Source organism: Globicephala melas, chromosome 17 (assembly GCF_963455315.2).
Source record: "Globicephala melas chromosome 17, mGloMel1.2, whole genome shotgun sequence".
Classification (NCBI taxonomy): Eukaryota; Metazoa; Chordata; class Mammalia; order Artiodactyla; family Delphinidae; genus Globicephala; species Globicephala melas.
In genome coordinates this window covers 41,974,923-41,997,177 of record NC_083330.1, presented here as the reverse complement: position 1 = coordinate 41,997,177, position 22,255 = coordinate 41,974,923, and the positions used below count along the sequence as shown (strand labels likewise).

At 38.3% G+C, this 22,255-nt stretch overlaps 1 protein-coding gene across 2 annotated transcripts in view; it reads left to right on the top strand.

Moving 5' to 3' along the window:
* Positions 1–22,255, top strand: part of NIPAL2 (NIPA like domain containing 2) — a 72,950-nt gene that overhangs the window by 1,060 nt on the left and 49,635 nt on the right. For both annotated transcript variants that reach the window (XM_030862977.3, XM_030862976.3), the window contains exons 2-3: positions 18,776–18,844; positions 20,755–20,926. In XM_030862977.3, the coding sequence (XP_030718837.2) occupies positions 18,776–18,844; positions 20,755–20,926 (241 nt within the window). The remainder of the gene's footprint in view (positions 1–18,775; positions 18,845–20,754; positions 20,927–22,255) is intronic.

Sequence of the window (22,255 nt, the reverse complement as noted above, 5' to 3'; positions counted from 1 at the left end):
ACAACAATATAATTATAAAATATTTGTTGCTGTTGTTCTACATCAGGGATTTTACCAATAATCAAAGGCCTAGAAGCCTTTTATGCTTGAAAAGTGTTTCGAATGTTAGTTTCTGAAATGTTAAAATTTTGTTTTCAAAACCAACACGGAAGATAATTTACTTATATAAAGACAAAACAAGCATGTTCACGTTATTAGTATTCAACAGAGGAGACAGTATCACTCTGAGTCTGTTTTACCACAAAACATACTAAAATAGGAAAAATGGGGGCACAGAGCCTATTGGATTCCATTTCTCCTTGCTTCCACCCACAGGAGTTACAAAGACAAGAATTGCTTTTTATGGGAAGTTCTTTGAGCATATCTGTTACACTATGCTTATGCTAGCATATGTTATAAAGCATATTATAATATGCTTATGCTAGAAGCACTCCCAATAAAAGTTTAAGAATGATATTTTGTCTTTTGGTAAAGGAATTAAAGAGTAAATGTGACCTACCATGGCATCATCCAAAACAGGAGAAAACATTGTTTGCAGAGTGGAAACCCCTGCAGTCATTAGTTTTCTTTAATGTTTCCTGGAATTCAAGATCATCTTGGCTCTCTGACACCAAACACAGCTTATCATGTGACATAAATGTGAGAATTTAACTTTATGTTTGCAAGGCTTAACTTGCCTTTGACAATATAGAATTGTACAGGTTAGAAAGAGTGTATCCAGGATATGCTAATTGAAACTACCCAGCTGACACCCAAGCATAGCTAGTTTGAGGTAAGACTATATCAGCTTTTCCCATTATTATGCAAACTTAGACTATCTTATAAGATTATGGTATTTTATCCTTTCAGCGACTGCATTTGTTTTTAAGCAAAAGTAAAAATTGATTTTTAAAAATTCATTCAGCAAACATTTTATTGAGTGCCTCTAGTGCTGGGCAGACCAGTAGAAATAAAATGGAATCTAATTTTTCTTTTATTTTTGGACACTAAGTGAATACAGATGGCTGAAAATGGGAGTGGCTCCAGGAAAACAAAATAAGAGATGAAAGTTTAGGACTCAAAACTAACCTTGATTGCTGGATAGCCAGGATTTAATAAGTTTTATCACTACTGAAATGTTTGAACAGTGTCTGTTCACTGATAGCCCAGCTTTCTGTGTCTTTCCAAGAGACAACCATGAGATCTGATAAATTAACCTTACTCACAGAAAAAGACCAACTTCCCTGAAACACATTCAGGTGACAGATGAATATTTAACAGTGCCCGCTTAGAATCAGTGTCGTCTAAGGCAAAGATGTGAGTGCTTCTAGAGGAAGAAATCCCAAAACAAGTAGGAAGTAGAAGTTCAGTGGGGAAAATGTTTTAGGGAATCAGGGAAGGGAGGCCTTTGCTCCATCTGCATCTTTTAGGAGTCTACCCATACAAGTATAGATGCAATAAAGTTCTACAAAGGTATTTTCTTTATGTTTCATCCACAAGTTTTCAGTATAAAAAATAATGTTTCCAAGATGGTTACTGAGCTCCGTGCTTTGTACAGATCACTGTGGGATATTCAACATAGTCTTTAGACTCAACACCTTCCTTCCTTCCTAATGTTATTAGGTGCTTGGGGAAACGAGCTATGCGGGTAACTGTGAAACAAGGCAGTATGTTTTAAGTGTCATGTGAGGAATATAAAGTCCTTTGGGAATTCAGAGCAAGGTGGGTTTTAGCAGGGGCCATCAAGGATGTTTTGTGGAGAGGTAGTATTTGAGCTGGACACCTAAAGACAGAGTTTCATTGATGGGAGTCACAGGTGGAAGGCATTCCAAGAAAGGGAAAAGTCGGGAGACCAAGGAGCAGCCCACGCTGTCTGAGCAGGTGCCCTTCTGAACATTTTTGTACCTAGAGTAGAAGTCAGTGGCCATTCTGGTTGCAGTGGAAAACTGATACTGACTGGAAGGTGGAAATACAGTTTCGGGTCTTAGATATTGTCATGGATTGCCATGAAGGACAACAGGTAAAGAAGTTTGGACTAAATCTGGTAGACAGTGGGGAGCCATTGAAGGTTTTTCAAAGAGGGAGTAAAAGGATCAAAGCAAATTAAAGACATTTAAATTAGGATCAGGGACTTCCATGGTGGCTCGGTGGTGTTTAAGAATCCACCTGCCAGTGAAGGGGACATGGGTTTGAGCCCTGGTCCGGGAAGATCCCACATGCCACGGAGCAACTGAGCCCGTGCGCCACAACTGCTGAGCCGGTGTTCTAGAGCCCGTGAGCCACAACTACTGGAGCCCACGCACCTAGAGCCCGTGCTCCGCCCCCACTCGCCACAACTAGAGAAAGCTCACGTGCAGCAACGAAGACCCAACGCAGCCAAAAGAAAAAAAACGAACACACAAATTAGGGCTAGCAGGATGCAGAGGCCTCTAACTGGCTAGCTATGGACCGAATCCAGCCTGTAGATGTATCTTGTGTCAAACTGCAGAGAGGTTTAGAAAATGTTTAATACGTTGCCAGTGTTTAAAAATGAGTAGATTATATATAAGGTTTCAAGTTTCCATGAACTGTTTAAATATTAGAAGTGCTAGCAACTTGGCCCTCTTTCGCACGTGATAACCGTGAGGGGGAGTTCACTGTTTAGAACAACCGTGCTCCCCACTTAGGCCCCTCTCTTTGCTCTCATCTCTTTTACCTACTCGCCTTGTAGGCACTTAATTTGCAACCAGCGTTAGAGGCTGTTGTCTAGTTTCTGCTGTCCACTAGCAGAGTTCACGTGGGCGTCACACTGGGCTTCAGTTTTCCTTACTGGTAAAATTAGGCTTAGAATAGAAGATCCCCAGACTCTTTCATGCTATCTGGTTGAATAAATAAGTGCCAATCCGGCAAGGCTGTAGAGGGAATGGACAGGAAAGGATGAACGTGGGAATATTGTGGAAGAGGGGTTTTGTGGCTGTTTCTTTAAGTTTATCCGTGTTGCTAAATATCTAAATTCACAAAGACACTGTCAGAAAGGTTTATTCTGCATAGGGTGAAATGAAAAATTTAGATTTTTTTAATGTCCTTTATTTGAACTTTTGATGTTCAATGGCTTGAATTTTTAAAGTCAACATATTTAGAGGAAAATTGATACAACTTGGCAGGGAAGAGGCGAATCGAAGAGACATTTGTTACGCATTTACTATGTGACACTTTATAGCTATTATCTCATTGGAGCCCCGAACAACCTCGTAAGGTACATATTATCCTCACTGTTCATGTAAGGAAACTTGTGTTAAATAACTTGCCCCCGGATCTTACAGCAAGTAGATTTAACTGCAAAGCTATTTTTATTCCATGCCTGAAGGCCATTGCTTAGAAACTAAGGCTTGAAAAGAACGTGGTAGGAGAAAATGAATATGGCTTGTCTCACTGTACTAAAGAAAAATCACATTGAGTTTTATATTGCCCTTTTATTGATTTTGCTTTGCTACCGTTTATCTCCTTTCTGCTGGTCGCTGCATCTGATTGCCTCTTAGAGAAAGAAAAGTGCCAAAACTTACAAATAACCAAAGGGCCAGGTAGAGGTTGCTGGTCCTTTCCATTTCCTTCCCAAGAAAAATCCCTTTTTTGTTTTGTTTATACTTACTGACCTTTCTTTCTTTTTCTTTTTCTTTTTTTTTTCTTTTTTGCCATCCTTATGTATCCAACATGGCATTTTCCCTTTACTACATTTTCTTCGAGATATATGTATAAGGCAGCAAAAAGAAGGAAGGAAGAAAATGATTACCTCACAGCAACTGTATCAAAGCTTTTTTAATCATTATCATCATCATCATCCCATGGTCCTTATTAGAGGAACAGACTCTTAATGCTGTTGTGAATTTGTCACACCACGTGTTTGCCTTTAAATCTACCTGATATCCTCTTTACGGCTTGATTTATACTAACCAGCTATAATATTTGCATTAATGCAATCAGCTAAGTTCAGGCTGTGGGAAACTTCAGTTTACAGGTTTCTGTGGCTCGGTTTCTTCAAAACTCGTTTTTACAAGGGAAAAAAAAAAAAGGAGAGCAAGGATAGAGAGAGAACCTGTAGATTAAAATACACCTAAAAGACCTATTAGGAAAAAAGACAGCCTTCGTTCACAGTGTTTAGGGATGCACACTTGGGTCATAAAACTATAGAGAAAAGCAAGGAAGTGATTGCCATGGAGTCAGGCCAGTGTTTCCTTGGGGAAGGGAGAGGCTGGGATGGGATGAGGCAAAGGGAGGTCTTTGGGTGGGCGCCCAATTTCTGTTTCTTGATCTGGTTGCTGTTATGAGGGTATTGGCCTTATAATAATTCATTTTAGTAAATTGTTCATCTATATCATTTTCTTTACAGTTGCCTGTATCTATTATATTCTACAATTTTAAGATGTTAAAAAATATTAGGATTGCTATGACTGTTCAACTTGCATGTTTTACCCAGATGGTGTGGGAAGTGGTATGCCATGTTCATTTTGTTTCCTTAGGAGAATTTTTTAAACAATTTCTTTTTAAAATGTTGGTGATTGTTCAAAGTGGCATTTGAGAGTTTACCATGGAAAGGATGACATTCCCCTAAGCTATCCTTTTTGTTCAAGGATAGTGTGGTCTAAAAAGCTCAGCTTCTTTGCTAGGTGCGTTGGCAATTTTCTTAATTTCTCCAAACCTTGTCTTTCTCTATTGAAATGGTAATAACACTACATACCTTATAAAGTTGATGTAGGAATAAAATAAGATAATGTATATCAAATAGTTCCAGACACATAGAAAGCACTCAGTAAACACTAGCTATTATTAGAAGTATTACAGTCAACCTATATTATAGGAAATGTCATAAAATATATATTTCTAATAATTAATAATTATTGTATTTAACTCATTATAAATGGAAATAAGAGAAATCATGTCAGTTATGTGATGTAATTCTGTTTTCTTTAATCTAAAACCACTGATTTCTCTACATCCACTGCCTTCCTCACTCCCTTTGATGTTTGCCTCCCCTTCACTCTCCAAACATAATCACATTACAGAACACTTCCTGATTGCAGTAATTTCCTAATTGGAACACTTGTTATCTTGAAGTACTAAGGTGAAGATTCCTCCCATGTCTGATGCCACTTTCCAGAATTCAGGGTTGGGGTGGATGGGTGTGTAGCCCTGGGAACAGCTGACAGGTTTTGGTGGCAGTAGTGTGATGACGTCTTCAGACATTGACTATAGTTTAACCACCCAAGCAGGACCAGCACCCCAGCTTGGGAAGGCTCATGCCGTGTTAGCGTTAAGGCTTAAATGCTATTTATTTTAGCTTGAGTGTTTTTTGTTTTCCGAAGGTCCAACATTCCTCTATTCAGTTTACATCTTTTCTAACCTACCCCACGTGTTCCGTCCAACAGAATTACATTTTACATAAAGTCAGAGCTCTTGGCCGGTCTGTCCTGGTACACCAGAGTGTCCTAATTGCCTGGAGGCTGGCAGATAACACTCCACTTCCCCTCCACATAATTCTCAGCATGTACCTACCTGTACGTTTGCTTCACCTTGTCACTTGCCTGGTCCTTGGTCACTCCCAGCATGGTCTCCTGTCATCTTTGGCACCCATCGGGAGACACGGAGTAAATACAGGCTCGTGTAAACACAGGCTAGCAGATGTTTAGTCATGAGCTCCACACCACCAAATATTGCGTTTCTCCTGGCGTGACTCCTTCAGAGACCCACCCTGGCCATGGCAGGTCGTCTTGAGGCCTGCCAACAGCCCCAGCTCTTGTTTCCTAAGCCATCCCCTCACCTTCTCGGCACCTCTCAAATTTTCTCCTTTCAGTAACTTGGACCCCTGGCCTGACTTCTTTAGCTTGCAACGGGAGTCCATCTCTCTTCTGGCTTTTGAACTTGGCTTCCCTACCAAGAATGCTTTGTAAGTTAGGAGACTTTGGTTTTCGAGTCACAGGAAACCTAACATTAACTGGCTTAAGTAATAGAGGAAATTAATCAGTCTGGATGACGTGGAAGGCCGGAAGAACTCTGGGTCCACACCAGCCATGTCAGCATTGCTGGTATGTCATTCAAGCTTGAGGAGAATCCCGTGAATTCCGGGGGGTCTTTATTTCTTCTTCAGCCTTTGGACTTGCAGGGCTCTGGTTGTTCTGGGGCTGTTTGGGAGACAGCAGCACTATGTTCCCTCTTGTCACAGCCCACATTAATCTTGATCAGCTAATTGACAATGAGGACCCAAAATGCAACCAACATTCCACTCAATAAAAATCACAAGCAGAGGGTCCTTCTCAACAGAACAGTGTTGGGTAGTGATATCAAACAAATCGGAAAACAGGGACTGCGTCCTCAAACCGTAGCCATACATACGCGTGTGATATACATAAATTATATCACGTGTACATTATACAACGTACAATGTGTATGTGTGAAAGTGAGATAGAGGGACTGCTTCTGAAATACTTGAAAAACAACATTTGAAGGGCTGGTGTGAAGCTACCCTTGCTTATATAATCTGATGGATTGCTTCCATTGTGCTTCCAGGACTAACATAGTACAGTTATGTAATTGTAAATAAAGAGAGCCAAAGCAGAAGAGGAAATAGTGTGATGTACCTTTGGATATGGCCGCCTGAGTCACAGCAGTGGAGAAATGAGTGATTGTTTGTGAGCAAGGTATGAGCAGACCTCATGTTACAAGCAGCTGCCACAGCCGTAAAATAGAGAATAATTCTGAGTTCCATGTGCAGCATTTTATTAGTCTTTTGAGCTATACTTGCAGACCCAAATCACAGTCACCATCAATGAGTCCTAGGGGTATCATATGTGGGATGATCATAAAGTATGCTGGAACCTGCCTGCTGGACCAGTGGGATGCGAGAATTTTGCGAGGAATGGGGGAAATTACCTTGGCTATGAGGACTGACCCTTTAGAGGCAATGAAGAGTCCAAGTCACAGTGTCCCAGAGGAGAAAATTTAAACTTGATTCCTGCCTTGACGTCAGAAAGATCTGATCTGGTGGGTGGCCTGGCAGGTCAGTGAGTGGCAATGTCATGATCCCTCCCCCATATCGAGGCACAAACTCACCCAGTGGCTGGGGCCTGACATAGACACTAGAGTTCAGTCTCCAGGAGGATGGAGCTGGCAAAATACGGCCAGAGTGCAAGGCAGGCAGTGCTCTCAAAACGGACATGTACTCTTGAAACCTAAGCAGGTGTTGGGGAAAGAACTGTCATTCAGTGAGGTCCCAAGTTTCCAACTTTAGGGTAGGAAGCCTCTCGCAAACCCTGGGCTGGCCCTGCGAGAGGCAGCCTGCAATCCTGCTTCTTTGGAAACAGAAGATGACAGATTTTTTAAATTATTATTATGAATATGTTCTTGAAAAATTTGAAAGTAAGGGGACCTCATCTTAATCTGGATGCAAACAATCGCATTCTTTGTGTTCAGCATGTCTGTCCTTGTTTCAAAGATTCGCCTTTCCAATGTTAAACGGGGTTGATTTGTTTTGTAATAGAACCAAGTTTAAGATTTCCTTAAGTGATATCACACCTTCCTTAACTATTGTTGCTCTCCTTTTAACCAAGTGTTAAAAGCCCCCAAAGGATGTCTTATTAAATTTTTCCCATAAATTTGCTCTGCTGCAACTTAAATTTCTCAAAAGCAAAAAAACATGGTGGCTTCTTAGTAAGCTTAGTAAGGCTTATCCTTAATGGAGTTCGGTTTTTTAAAATAATGAATGTACGGTTATGTAAGTAAATGTGTTCCCGAGTAAAAGACAAAATGTAATAGTGCTTAATTGTATGGAAAGGCAATATGTTGGGCTTTTCTGCCTAGGTTTTTAAGGTTGATTAAAAATTGGCATGGGACAGCTTGTAGAATAGCAACGATATACTGTGGTATGTAACCCTGACCTGTTCTGTTGGCTCTAAATCACCAGATTTGGATCCAGTGTCATGAGAGTTTCTCAGGATAGAAAGGCAATAACCGTATAACATACAAAAACCAAGATAACAAATTAAAACTCTGTTCCTGACTGAAAATTTTTCTTTCTTCTTTTTCACGTATGGGATTATAGTTTTAACTTAGCTTGGGTTAGTATTGCAGACAACGTAATTATCTACAAGGGCAAAGGAGATTAGTGGTAAGAATAGTCCAACCCATTCGGTAATCTAAAAAGCATTTTATATTTCAGGTTGCCTCCAATGTTTGCTGCGATGAATATGAATATTGTTCCTCTATGGCCCTGTTGTAATTAACTCTCCACATTTCCCCTACTTCTTCTCCGAGATCCCGAAGTGTCTCCTAATTGGTTTTCCTATTCCCTGTCTTGCTCCCTCCTAGTCCATCCTCCACACTGTAGCCAGGATGAGTCTTATAAGAGTCACGGCTGGACCTAACATTCTCTGGTTTAGAGTCCTGCATGTTATAGCACCACCAGCAGATCCATGGCACGAAAAGCCTCCTGCCTGCCTCTCCAGTCCAGCTGTACTGGAGTCATGCAGATGTGATTAAAGTTAAAGATCTTGAGGTGGGATGATTATCCTGGATTATCTGGATGGACCCTAAATGCTGTCACATGTATCTTTTTATAAGAGGAAGACCCAGGGAGATTTCATATGGAAGAGGAAGGCAATGTGGCCACAGAGACAGAGATTAGAGTGATAGAACCATAATCCAAGGATATGTCAGCAGCAACCAGAAACTGGGGGAGGCAAGGAATGGATTCTCCCTTAAAGCCTCTAGAGAGAGTGTGTCCCTGCCATTTTTTTTCTTTAATCCTTGAAATAAAAATTTTAATGACTGAAATTAATAACTAAACAGATTAGGTAAACAGTAAATTGGAAACAGCGAAAGAGCCTTATGTCACAGTATAGGCAAACAAGTTCCAGTCTGTGCACCTGTATGCAAAATGTTATTTTAAAATAAGGCTTCTAGAAAAAAATGTAGGAAGTTTTCTCATGACCTTTTAACCCAGATATAAAGGGTACCACACATAAAGTTAAGGATCAATAAGTTTACTTCATCAATAGAGTATATTTAAGTCCGTTTATTACTTAAAAGTTTCTATGCAAAAAGAGGCAAGACACAGAGTGAGAAAAGTTGTACGGAATGCATATATTCAAAAAGAAATCATATTGGGGATAAAGTACTCTTACACATCAAGTACAGAAAGACTGCCACCATCAATTAAAAATTGGACAGTCTGGAAAAACATTTAAAGAAACAAGAGAGCCAAGTGGTTTATAAGATTATCTGAAGGTTCAACATCATTGGTCATTATAAAAATGGAAATTTAAACCATAATGAGATGTGAGGTTCTCTAGAATAGCTAAACTTAAAAAAAATTACAATACCAAGACACCAAGTGTTGGAGGGGGAGAGAGGCACCTGGAAATGTTATTTACTTCTATATAACATTTTGGAAGAATCTTTGTGAGTAATTATAAAACCCAGACATATGCATACCCTATGAACTAGCAACTGAACTTCTTGGTATGTGGGCCCTGCCATCTTGATTTCACCCCAGTGAAATTGATTTGGGGCTTCTGGGCTCCAGAACTGTGAGAGAATAAATTTCTGTGGTTTTAAGCCACCAGGTTTGTGTTAATTCGTTACAGCAGTCACAGGAAGCTAACATACTCTCCAACCTAGGCAGATTTGTACTTTGTCCCTTCTGTTCCCATGGGTTCTATAGAACATACCTCTATTATAGATGTCACAGGTGGTAGTCTCTTATTGGTCGCTTTTTCTACCTCTTCTGAGCTTATCGAGGATACTCTGCATCCTTAGTTCCTGAAATAGGACCTAATATTTAGCAGTTACTAAACAAACACCAAATGGGTGCATGACTGAGTGACTAGCTTCTGGTGTGGGCTTCGAGTTGTCTGTCTCCCATATCTGCCATCTTCTCTCTGATCACTTCCATTTTATGTCCTTTTCCTCCACCTTGTGTGTTTTTCCCAAGCAGTGTCTACCTGTGGTTTTAAGCTGTGCAGTGGTTTTATTTTTCTACTTAATCTCTTTCCTTGGTTCAGCCAACTTCCTTTTTATTTCTTGCTTTTATTTCTTTCCCTGTTATCATCTCCTCTTTTAACTCTTTTTCAATGAATCCATATTCTCTTTAATTTCATTGAGTCTATAAAGCAGAATTTTTTAACTTCTTACTTTGAAAATTTTCCAACCTATAGATAATTAAGAATAATAATACAGTAAACACCATATGTCCTTCACGTGGAGATTCACCAGTTGTTAACATTGTGAAATATTTGATTGTTCTCTCTCTCTCTCTCCCTCTGTTTTTTATTTTATATTGTCATGTATCATTTGAAAGTAAGTTGCACGTATTATGAGTCTTCACTCCTAGAAACTTAAGGATGTATTGCCAAGATTTTGGATGTCCTCCTATCCCCTCCCAACTTTCTGGAAGTAGATTTGTGTCTACCTGTTTACTAGGTGCAAATAAAAAACAACCCCAGCTCATTCCTAAGAGTTTCCTGTGAGATGAAGTGACCTGAATGTTCATTTCTCAGGTATATCATTCCCTTTCAGGTTCAGGCTGTTAAGATCATTCCTGCAGTGATTAGTTGACCTAAATCACTTAACCTATGGTATTTCTGGTATTCGAAACTGGATCGCTCACGTCCATGTTCAGGGATATTTTACTGCCTGGAACAGGAGGTAGCATTATTCTAGTTGTGAGTTGAATATGACTATTACAGTGTTCAAGACTAGCTCTGGGGCTTCCCTGGTGGCGCAGTGGTTGAGAGTCCGCCTGCCGATGCAGGGCACATGGGTTCGTGCCCCGGTCTGGGAAGATCCCACATGCCGCGGAGCGGCTGGGCCCGTGAGCCATGGCCGCTGAGCCTGCGCGTCCGGAGCCTGTGCTCCACAACGGGACAGGCCACAGCAGTGAGAGGCCCGCGTACAGAAAAAAAAAAAAAAAAAAAGACTAGCTCTGAATCTATGGTTCTTTTGGTTCTTTTGTACTAGCTCCACTGGGTCTGATTCCAGATTTATGTTTTGAAGGCAGAGCCAGGAATATGGTTGAGTTCAAAGCCAGAACTGGGATAGACTATGACCAATTCCACACACCCCTGTTATCATACCCCATTGCCATCTGGCCAAACTGCCCCACCCATGGATTATAGGTCAATGACTTTATGTGAAATGTCTAAAGAACATTCTGGCACCAAAAAGTAGGAGATAAGATTGTTATTCCAAATAAAACAAAAACATCCTTAGTACTCATCAGTACTGATATTGTGAACCTCATTCTCCATAAATTGTTTGCTGTGGCTCCTACCATCTATTTGTCAAGCCATCCTGGAAAAGCCAGAAATTGAGCTACAGTACTGACAGGAGTGAGCATGGCAAAAATTAAGGCCATCTTTCTGTGTCTCTGGTCTGTACTTCTAGCTGCATTGTTAAGGTGTGGAGCAACCTTTCCTTCTAACTATTATCTTTGCTTTATTTTATTTGCACTGAGAAAAAGAAACAGATCCTGCTAATTCTAAAACTGTGGTAAATTGGCATTGACTAGCCAGATGGTTACCTATTGCAGTCTGTGAAGAAATGGTGATTCAGACATGAGCTGGGTGCCTTGGGGCCAGAATCTGCCTGGTATCTATCTAACTGTGTGACTTTGCACAAGTCACTCTCCTTCTCTGGCCCTCTGTTCTCTTTCCTGACCACCAGTCTCCAGATCAACAGGGAGGGGAGAAAAGAGGGCGGGGGAGAGAGAAGCTCTGAGTTTCCACTAATTCTAATATGCTAGAAATCAGATAACACTCTGAATAAAGTAATGAAGTAAACGAGATGTCTTTAATTTAAATGGCAAGTTTATAAGGGCTGCTCACTGTACGCAAATGACACTTCTGATTGCAGGTGAGGATTTTGTAGTCATTAAAGCACATTTACCAGAGCCTCTAACTGGAAACAGCATTTAGTAATGCTTGCCTCAAGTCACTCTATGTCCTTGAAGGTAATTAAACCACCTTTTTAAAGAAACATTGCAAATTTGAACCTTCCCTTCCCAACAATTAGGGGCATTAATGAGGATTTACTGAATTACTACTCTTTACAGGTATGTGTCAAATGAATTTAATGAGCATGCAATTAACCTTGAATAATTAGGTAAATTTTCAGAAGAACGAACAATAAGGTATACCAGTTTATAATGTGTACTGGCATACTTCCGAGATATTGCACGTTCAGTTCCAGACCACCGCAATAAAGCAAGTATCACAACAAAGTGAGTCACATGAAATTTTTGGTTTCCCAGTGCATGTAAAAGTTATATTTACACCTACAGTAGTCTGTTAAATGTGCAATTATATTGCATATTGCATCATGTCTAAAAAAAACAAGGTATATTGATTAAAAAACACTTTATTGCTAAGAAATGCTAACCATCATCTGAGCCTTCAATGTGTCGTAATCTTTTTGCAATAGTACCGTCAAAGATCACTGATAACAGATCACCGTAACAAATACTGTGATAATGAAAAAGTTTGAAATATTGCAAGAATTACCAAAATGTGACACAGAGACACAAAGTGAGCAAATGCTGTTGGAAAAATGACGCTGATAGACTTGCTTGATGCAGGGTTGCCACAAACCTTCAATTTGTATAAAATGCAGTATCTGCAAGGTGCAATAAAGTGAAGCACAATAAAATGAGGTATGTCCCTATTAGCAGGAAACTGTTCCTGACACCTGCTTTATACTATATATTTCTGTTTTTTAGTATATATGAATTCACTAGATTTTAAAAGTCAGGGGCTTCCCTGGTGGCACAGTAGTTAAGAATCTGCCTGCCAATGCAGGGGACACGGATTCGAGCCCTGGTCCGGGAAGATCCCACATGCCGCAGAGCATCTAAGCCTGCGCCACAACTACTGAGCCTGTGCTCTAGAGCCCACGAGCCACAACTACTGAGCCCGCGTGCTGCAACTACTGAAGCCTACACGCCTAGAGCCCGGGCTCTGCAACAAGAGAAGCCACTGCAATGAAGAGTAGCCCCGGCTCGCCGCAACTAGAGAAAGCCCACACGCAGCAACGAAGACCCAACGCATCAAAAAAACCAAAAGTCAACAGGCAGCTTTCTTTTATTTATTTATTTTTGGCTGTGTTGGGTCTTCGTTGCTGCGTGCGGGCTTTCTCTAGTTGCGGCAAGCGGGGGCTACTCTTCATTGCGGTGCATGGACTTCTCATTGCAGTGGCTTCTCTTGTTGTGGAGCATGGGCTCTGGGCTCACAGGCTTCAGTAGTTGTAGCAGGCGGGCTCAGTAGTTGTGGCTCACGGGCTGTAGAGCACAGGCTGAGTAGTTGTGGCACATAGACCTAGTTGCTCTGCGGCATGTGGGATCTTCCCAGACCAGGGCTTGAACCCGTGTCCGTTGCATTGGCAGGCAGAATCTTAACAACTGCGCCACCAGGGAAGTCCCAGCAGACAGCTTTCTATTGCACACTAGTGGACACTTAATTGTTGAAATCTGAATTCTGGGACAAGCTTGTTCTCTCGCGAAACTGAGTGTTTGCTGTATTCAAACCCCAGTTGATTATAAAATACTGTTTGACATCTTCCTAGGGCCAAAGGTCAAAATTTACTATTTCTAGACAGTGTATAATCAATCTGAGACTATTTCAGTTCAAATAGCATTTAATAAACAACTTCTCTGTGCCAAAGACCTCTACTAGTCATTTGGGTTACAAAGATGAGTTGATAAGTCATAGCTCTGCCCTCAAGGAGTTTATAGTCTAGAGGGGAAATGCACTTGTAAAACATAATTATAGTACAGTTTAATATAGGTACTGATAGGCATGTATAAAGACTCAATTCAAAAGGAGGCCAGAAAAGCTAAACTTGAAGATAGATCTGAGGAAATTATCCATAACTCAGTACAAAGAGATAGAGTTGGAAAATATGAGAGCTATTTTAGGAAACAAGAATTAAAAAGTCCAACATACTTGTAAGAGGAGTTCCATGTGGAGAGAATAGAGAGAACCATAGATGTTGGATTGTAGTTGTGTAAGATGTTAACATCAAGGGGAGGACTGGGGGAAGAGTTCATGGACCTACCTGGACATTTCTTTGCAACCTACTGTGAGTCCATAATTATTTCAGAATTAAAAACATTTAACAGTAATTACTGAAAGACTATAAATAAGATGTGTAACTTCCTAGCCAGAAGAGTAGGGGAAAGAAAAGAATAAAGAAAACTCAATCGTTTCAACAGGATTCAGGAAAAGAGAAATTAGAAAGCAAAGAAAAAGCAAGATAACTACAAACACAAAAAATATAGAAATAAAGGAAAATATATTTACAATCACAATAAACAAAATGGACTAACCTCCCCATCTGACAGAAAGTCTCAGGATTTTTTTTTTAATCTAGTTATTTTCTATATATAAGAGACTTGACTAAAATATGATGCAGAAATGTTAAAGTGATGTGGAAAGTAGCAAATATCAAAAGAAAGCAGCTACAGTAATATCAGCTAAAATAGATTTTGAAGAAAAAACCTAATGATAAAAGGAACAATTACTGGGGGTGGTGGTGGTGGTGTGATGAATTGGGAGATTGGGATTGACATGTGTACACTGATGTGTATAAAATGGATGACTAATAAGCAAAAAATAAATAAATAAAAAATAAACATAAGTAAATAAATAAATAAAAATAAAATTTAAAAAAAGGAACAATTAGCTGGGAAGATAAAACCATCCTGATCCTGTATATACCTAGGACTATAGTCTTAAAATATATAAATACATGTTTGAGTAGATTTTTAACATACCTCCCTAGGCAATTGATAGACAAAGCAATACAAAATTTAGTAAGAATATCAAAGATTTGAACAATGACTTAATGGAGATAGATAGATGAATGGATAGATAGATAGATAGATAGGAAGGATATATAAAATGTATTAACTCAACTTTTAAATATTTTATTTTCAAACATACATGGAACACTTATAAACTTGACCCTACACCAGCAGGTCACAAAACAAATTCCAATTTACACTGTGTAATAGGTCAAAAGCAAATGTTAATATACACACAGTGTATTTTCTGCCCACGACTCAGTAAAATTAGAAATTAGTAATAAAGTGATAATTGACACCTCATTCATTTAGAAATATTAAAAAACACATCTCTGAATAATATAAGGCTCAGATAAAAATGATGAGATAATCAGAAAATATTTAGAACTAAATACCAATGAAAACTGTACATGCCAAAACTATGCAGGCAGCTAAAACAGGGTGTACTTAGGGGGAAATGTAAAGCCCTATCTGCATGACAGAAAGAAACAGAAAAAGCTAATGAGTTAAGAGTCCAAATGAAGAAGATGAAAAAAAGAAAAACTGAGTAAACAAAATAGATAATAAAAATAAATCGAGGAAAGAAAGAAATATATTTGTATCAACTTCAGAAAAAAAAGTCACTTATCTCTGGGAGGAAGAAGAGACTGAAATAGAGCTAGTTACATTTGTAACATTTTATTTCTTTGGGCAAAAAAAAAGATGTAAATGCTTTGTGTTTTTAAAATTATTTTTGTATAACAACTTATTGAAATATAATTCACATATCATATAATCCACTCATTTAAATTGTACAGTTCACTGAGTTGTACAATCATTACCTCCAGCCTTTAGCTGTCATATGAACAATACTGGTATGTAAATTTGTGTACAAGCTTTTGTGTGGATATATGTTTTCATTTCTCTTGGATATATACCTCGGCATGGAATTGCTGAGTCAAATGGAAATTCCATGCTTAACTTTTTGAAGAACTTCCAGACTGTTTTCCAAAGTGGTTGCACCATTATATATTTCCATGAGCAGTGTTAAAGGGTTCTGATTTATCTACATCCTTACTAACACTTGTTATTATCTGACTTTTTGATTATAGCTATATTATTTGGTATGAAGTGGTATATCACTGTGGTTTTGATTTGCAATCCCTGATGACTAGTGATGTTGAACATCTTTTCAATGTACTTGTTAGCCATTTGTCTTCTTTGGAGAAAGGTCTATTCAGATCCTTTGCCCATTTTTAATTGAGTCATTTGTCTTTTTATTATTGCGTTGTAAGTGTTCTTTATATAGTCTAGGTATAAGTCCCTTGCCAGATATATGATTTCCAAATATTTTCTCCCATTTTGTGGATTATCTTTTCACTTTCCTTGATAGTGTCCTTTGAAACAGAAAGTTTTTTAATATTGATGAGTCCAATTATTTTTTCTTTGTTGCTTATGCTTTTGATGTCTTATCTATGGGAATCCATGGCCAAATCCAAGGTCACAAAGATTTACCCTTATGTTTTCTTCTGAGAACTTTATAGTTTGGGCTCCTACATTTAGGTCTTTTGGTTAATTTTGAGTTAATTTTTGTATATGTTATGAGATCAGCAGCTGTACCATTTTACATCCCCACCAACAATGAACTAGGGTTTCAATTTCTCCACATCCTTACCAACACTTGTTATTTTATGTTGTTTTTTTTTAAATTGTAGCTCTCCTACTGGGTTTGAAGTGGTAGCTTATTGTGGTTTTGATTTGCATTTCCCTAATGATTAGTGCTATTGAGCATCTTTTCATGTGCCTATTGACCATTTATATATCTTCTTTGAAGAAAAGTCTATTTGAGTTCTTTGACCATTTTTCAGTTGCATTGTTTATTTTTTTGTTGTTGAGTTGTAGGGATTCTTTATATATTCTATATATCAATCTTTATCAGATATATGATTTGCAAATATTTTCCGCCGTTGTGTGGGTTGCCTTTCACTCTGCTAATAGTGTCCTTTGGTGCACAAGAGATTTTAATCTTGATAAAGTCCAGCTTATCTATTTTTTCTTCTGTTGCCTGTGCTTTCCGTGTCATATCCAAGAAATCATTGCGAAATCCTGCTAACCAATTTCTAAACACTTGGCCTGGTGGTGTTTAAACTACTCAGTGAATCATTTAAAGAATTTTGAAGTAACTTATTTCTATTCAACAATTTACTTTTATAATTATAGAAGATTTTCATAATTATCCATTCAATCCCAAACTTCTTCTGGATTTTTATTTTCCTGATTACTGCCAAATGCAGTCAGTCAATTGTAAATCGAAAGCATGGAAATAGCACATTATATTATGATACAATTGTTCCCCATGAGGAATAGTGATCAAAATTAGTGCCAACTGCTTTTATTAGGAAAAGAAAATTCTTAACTGATTAAAGGCCATGGATATTATATGTCAACTATTAAATGGGTTTTCAACTTTTCTGCTTCATTTTTTAGAAATACTGAATTTCACTTCAGCACATATAATGAAGTTCTAAAACTTCAAAGACATTTTGCATTCTGAAAAGGGTTCCTTGTGGTTGTAATGTTCATTTGAAATTCAAATAACTCCTTGGAATTTGAAGCTAGCTAGAAGTTATGTACTGTAGAAGAAGAAGGGGGAAGAGCCCTTCTATCATTGCTAATTTTTACTGCTAGAAGATATTACATCTTTGTACCTAGATAGGAGCAGAATATGCATCTCTTGAAGTCATCAAATAATACATATGCTATCTATAGTGAAGATCTTGGGCAATGTGTCAGAACTAATTTTTTAACCTCTGTAGTTCTTGTTTTAAACCACTCTATGCTTTCTAAAGCAAGTATTTTTTTAAGCCCCTCATTTTTTTTTAAGTCTCTACATTTTATAGTAGATGATGTAGAAGACCCAATGGAAGTCTTAGACATGATTCCCTTCCCTCAGAGAATTTGCCATCTATTTATAGAGCCTAATGATACACCTGACAATATAAAAGAAGAAATAAGGGATGTTCACCATTTAGAGTCTGAGAAAGTAAAGATGGGCTGTGGTGTCTGAGAAGGTTGTAAGGAGGTAGAGCTCTGATGGCCAGGAGGGTGAGGTCTGATTGAAATGGGCTGAGGGAAGAAGATACTCTGAGTGAGAGGAATGACATGAGAAAAAGTATGACATCTGACTGGAGAAGTCAGGACCCAGATACCCAAGGTAGAGGGAGCACCTTAAAGTGTGCTGTGGACAATTGGATGGGTCAGGTTGAGGACCGATTATGGGGAGCTGGTACAGTAGTTTTGTATTTAATATAGTTGTCTGTAGAGAGACATTGTGGGTTCTTGACCAGCAGAGTGGCGGGAAAATTTAGTCTGTCTCCAGTGAGGTTCATAGCAGTTTAGAGATAAAGGGATTTTGGGAAACACCTTATCCAACATCCCCTGTTTACTGAGGCCGGGGAGCTGAAATAACTTACTCAGTGTTGCCCATTAGAAAATAGCAGATCTGAATCTCAGGTTCATCATTTAACCCCAAAGCCAATGATCTCTCCTTCATACCACTGTCTTCCAGAATATCTTAAGAGAAAGAAAAGAGGGAGAACAGAAATAATTATATAGTCCATACTTGAGGCAATGAGCACCCCAATCAGAGAGGTTGCTGAGGAAATTGGCAGACAGGATAAATAGAAGCATCTTAGTGGGAAAAAGTCAGAACCTGATGACTGTTTATTTTAGTGAATGAAGCACATATCTAGAGAATTCAGTAAACGACTGAACTAGTTATAAAAAATAATATTTGACTAAAGTGAAAAATTAATCCTAATACAACCATTATTCATATTCCAAGTGACCCTGGCAAATGGGTGCTAAGTAAATATTTGCTGAATGAATGAACAAATGAATGAATGTATCAACTTAAATTTTCATAGTTTTTTTGGTAAATATCTTACACGTGCTATTTAAAGTACCATTTAAAGAAAACATTTTCTTTTATAGATTCACCTTTTTGGAGTTTTGCTGGCCATTTTAGGAAACTTGGTAATCAGCGTTTCCCTAAATATTCAGGTAAGAAGAAGCTTATTTTCCTAACTCTGTAGTTTGATCCAGGGACACATTATGACTTCAGTGAGCCTCAGGCACTTTTGCCTTCTTGGACTTCCTCCTCCATTAAAGAAAGTATATCTTATGACCTCATTGATATAAAGACAAATATAATCCAGGCTAGATTGTGTCCATCTTTTTTCTTCTGATTTTAAGAGAAGTTAAATGTTTTGTGAGCCTCTTAATAGTATTGTGTACCCCAGACCAGGCGCCTGTGAATTTGTATCACACTTAAAAAGATGCTCATATCTTAGCATAAGCCAAGATTTATTTTAATGTTCTACATTTTCTTATAGTACTTTTATTATTTTCTAAATAACTTCTGAAATTTTTAAAAAATTTTAAAGAAAAGATTTTAAAGTAATCTAGAATTGTACATACTTCTTAAGGAAGTAAATTCAGTTATCATAAAATCAATAGGGAAATAGAGCTTTATTTAATGGCCAGTTTTTCAGGAATTCATACATTTCCAATACAAAGAAACACTCTCACACCAGTCAGAATGGCCATCATCAAAAAATCTAGAAACAATAAATGCTGGAGAGGGTGTGGAGAAAAGGGAACACTCTTGCACTGCTGGTGGGAATGTGAATTGGTTCAGCCACTATGGAGAACAGTATGGACGTTCCTTAAAAAACTACAAATAGAACTACCATATGACCCAGCAATCCCACTACTGGGCATATACCCTGAGAAAACCAAAATTCAAAAAGAGTCATGTACCAAAATGTTCATTGCAGCTCTATTTACAATAGCCCGGAGATGGAAACAACCTAAGTGCCCGTCATCGGATGAATGGATAAAGAAGATGTGGCACATATATACAATGGAATATTACTCAGCCATAAAAAGAAACGAAATTGAGCTATTTGTAATGAGGTGGATAGACCTAGAGTCTGTCATACAGAGTGAAGTAAGTCAGAAAGAAAAAGACAAATACCGTATGCTAACACATATATATGGAATTTAAGAAAAAAATGTCATGAAGAACCTAGGGGTAAAGCAGGAATAAAGACGCAGACCTCTTAGAGAACGGACTTGAGGTTATGGGGAGGGGGAAGGGTGAGCTGTGACAGGGCGAGAGAGAGTCATGGGCATATACACACTAACAAACGCAGTAAGGTAGATAGCTAGTGGGAAGCAGCCGCATGGCACAGGGATATTGGCTCGGTGCTTTGTGACAGCCTGGAGGGGTGGGATGGGGAGGGTGGGAGGGAGGGAGACGCAACAGGGAAGACATATGGGAACATATGTTTATGTATGACTGATTCACTTTGTTATAAAGCAGAAACTAACACACCATTGTAAAGCAATTATACCCCAATAAAGATGTTAAAAAAAAAAAAAAAAAAAAAAAAGAAATACTGAAACCAGATCTAAATGAGTTCCCCCATCCCTCTGCTACCAGAGCTTTCTGCCCTGTTATGTTTATTGTGGTAGCAACTTCGACTCATAGATTGGAATCCCTTTTCCAAAGGTGTTTCTTTAGTAACTTTTTATCTTTATTTCAGCATTTGAATTTTTTTGACAATCTAAAAGAAGTATTTTGGTGTGGTGGACTAAAAAGTCACTTAACTCCTTAACACACACTCCGTCTTTAGATAGTAACAGTGATAACAATGATATTTACTTCACAGAGTTGTTATGAGAATTAAGCAATATGTGAGAAGGCCCTTTAAACTATAAAATGCTATATCAGTATGATTCACTTCTGTTAATATGTTTGGAACAAACAGAAAACCATAATAATTGCTCTATAATAATCTGCAAATAAATTTAAAAGCCATGAAGCAATTTTATAGGACCAAAAATTTCAAGGCCAAGTTTTGGTTGGGTGGAAATATTTTCTTATTTACATCGTGATGTACTTCCAGAAATATTCGCATCTTCAGTTGGCGCACCAAGAACACCCAAGGCCACACTTCAAGAGCGTGCTGTGGTGGAGCGGCATCATACTGATGGCTGTGGGAGAGACAGGAAACTTTGCAGCCTATGGATTTGCCCCCATTACTCTCATTGCTCCATTAGGCTGTATGTCTGTTACAGGTGAGCCATTTTTCTGTGTTTTGACCAATAGAAATTTTAAGAGATCAAAATAGTTGGCAAAAAAAAATACAACTTAAACAACACATGCACAAAAGAAAAAAGTCATTTCCTGTTTTCTTAGCATGTTAACTTGGAACAATTATACTACCAATTTCAGTTATTCACTGTCATGGTGCCACATGAACCACAAAGAAACTTGCATTTTGTAGCTGTAACATCTATGTTTCAAAGCCTGATTCCCAGTGTCTGAGTCTTAATAAATGAAATTAACAGTAGCAGAAAATGTTGTACCATGCTTTTTAATCATTAATGAATTATCTTAAAGCATTTGTGATAAAATGTTATGTTTTCTTCATATGCTAAACTGACATTACACGTAGTTAGAGTCCTTGATGCCTGATCCATAGGTTAGCATCTCTTTTACATTAAGAATTAGAAATAAAAACAAATGGGACCTAATGAAACTGAAAAGCTCTTACACAGCAAAGGAACCATAAACAAGACGAAAAGACAATCCTCATAATGGGAGAAAATATTTGCCAATGAAGCAACTGACAAAGGAAAAATCTCCAAAGTATACAAGCAGCTCATGCAGCTCAATATCAAAAAGACAAACAACCTAATCCAAAAATGGGCAGAAGACCTAAAGAGACATTTCTCCAAAGAAGACATACAGACGGCCAACAAACACGTGAAAGGATGCTCAGCATCACTAATCATCAGAGAACTGCAAATCAAAACTACAATGAGGTATCACCTCACACCAGTCAGAATGGCCATCATCAAAAAATCTACAAACAATAAATGCTGGAGAGGGTGTGGAGAAAAGGGAACCTTCGTGCACTGTTGGTGGGAATGTAAATTGATACAGCCACTATGGAGAACACTATGGAGGTTCCTTAAAAAATTAAAAATAGAACTACCATATGACCCAGCCATCCCACTACTGGGCATATACCCTGAGAAAACCATAACTCAAGAAGAGTCACGTACCACAATTTTCATTGTAGCACTATTTACAATAGCCAGGACATGGAAGCAACCTAAGTGTCCATCAACAGATGAATGGATAAAGAAGATGTGGCACATATATGCAATGGAATATTACTCAGCCATAAAAAGAAATGAAATTGAGATTTGCAGTGAGGTGGATGGACTTAGAATCTGTCATACAGAGTGAAGTAAGTCAGAAAGAGAAAAGCAAATACCGTATGCTAGCACATATATATAGAATCTAAAAAAAAAAAAAGGTTCTGAAAAACCTAGGGGCAGGACAGGAATAAAGACACAGACATAGAGAATGGACTTAAGGACACAGAGAGGGGGAAG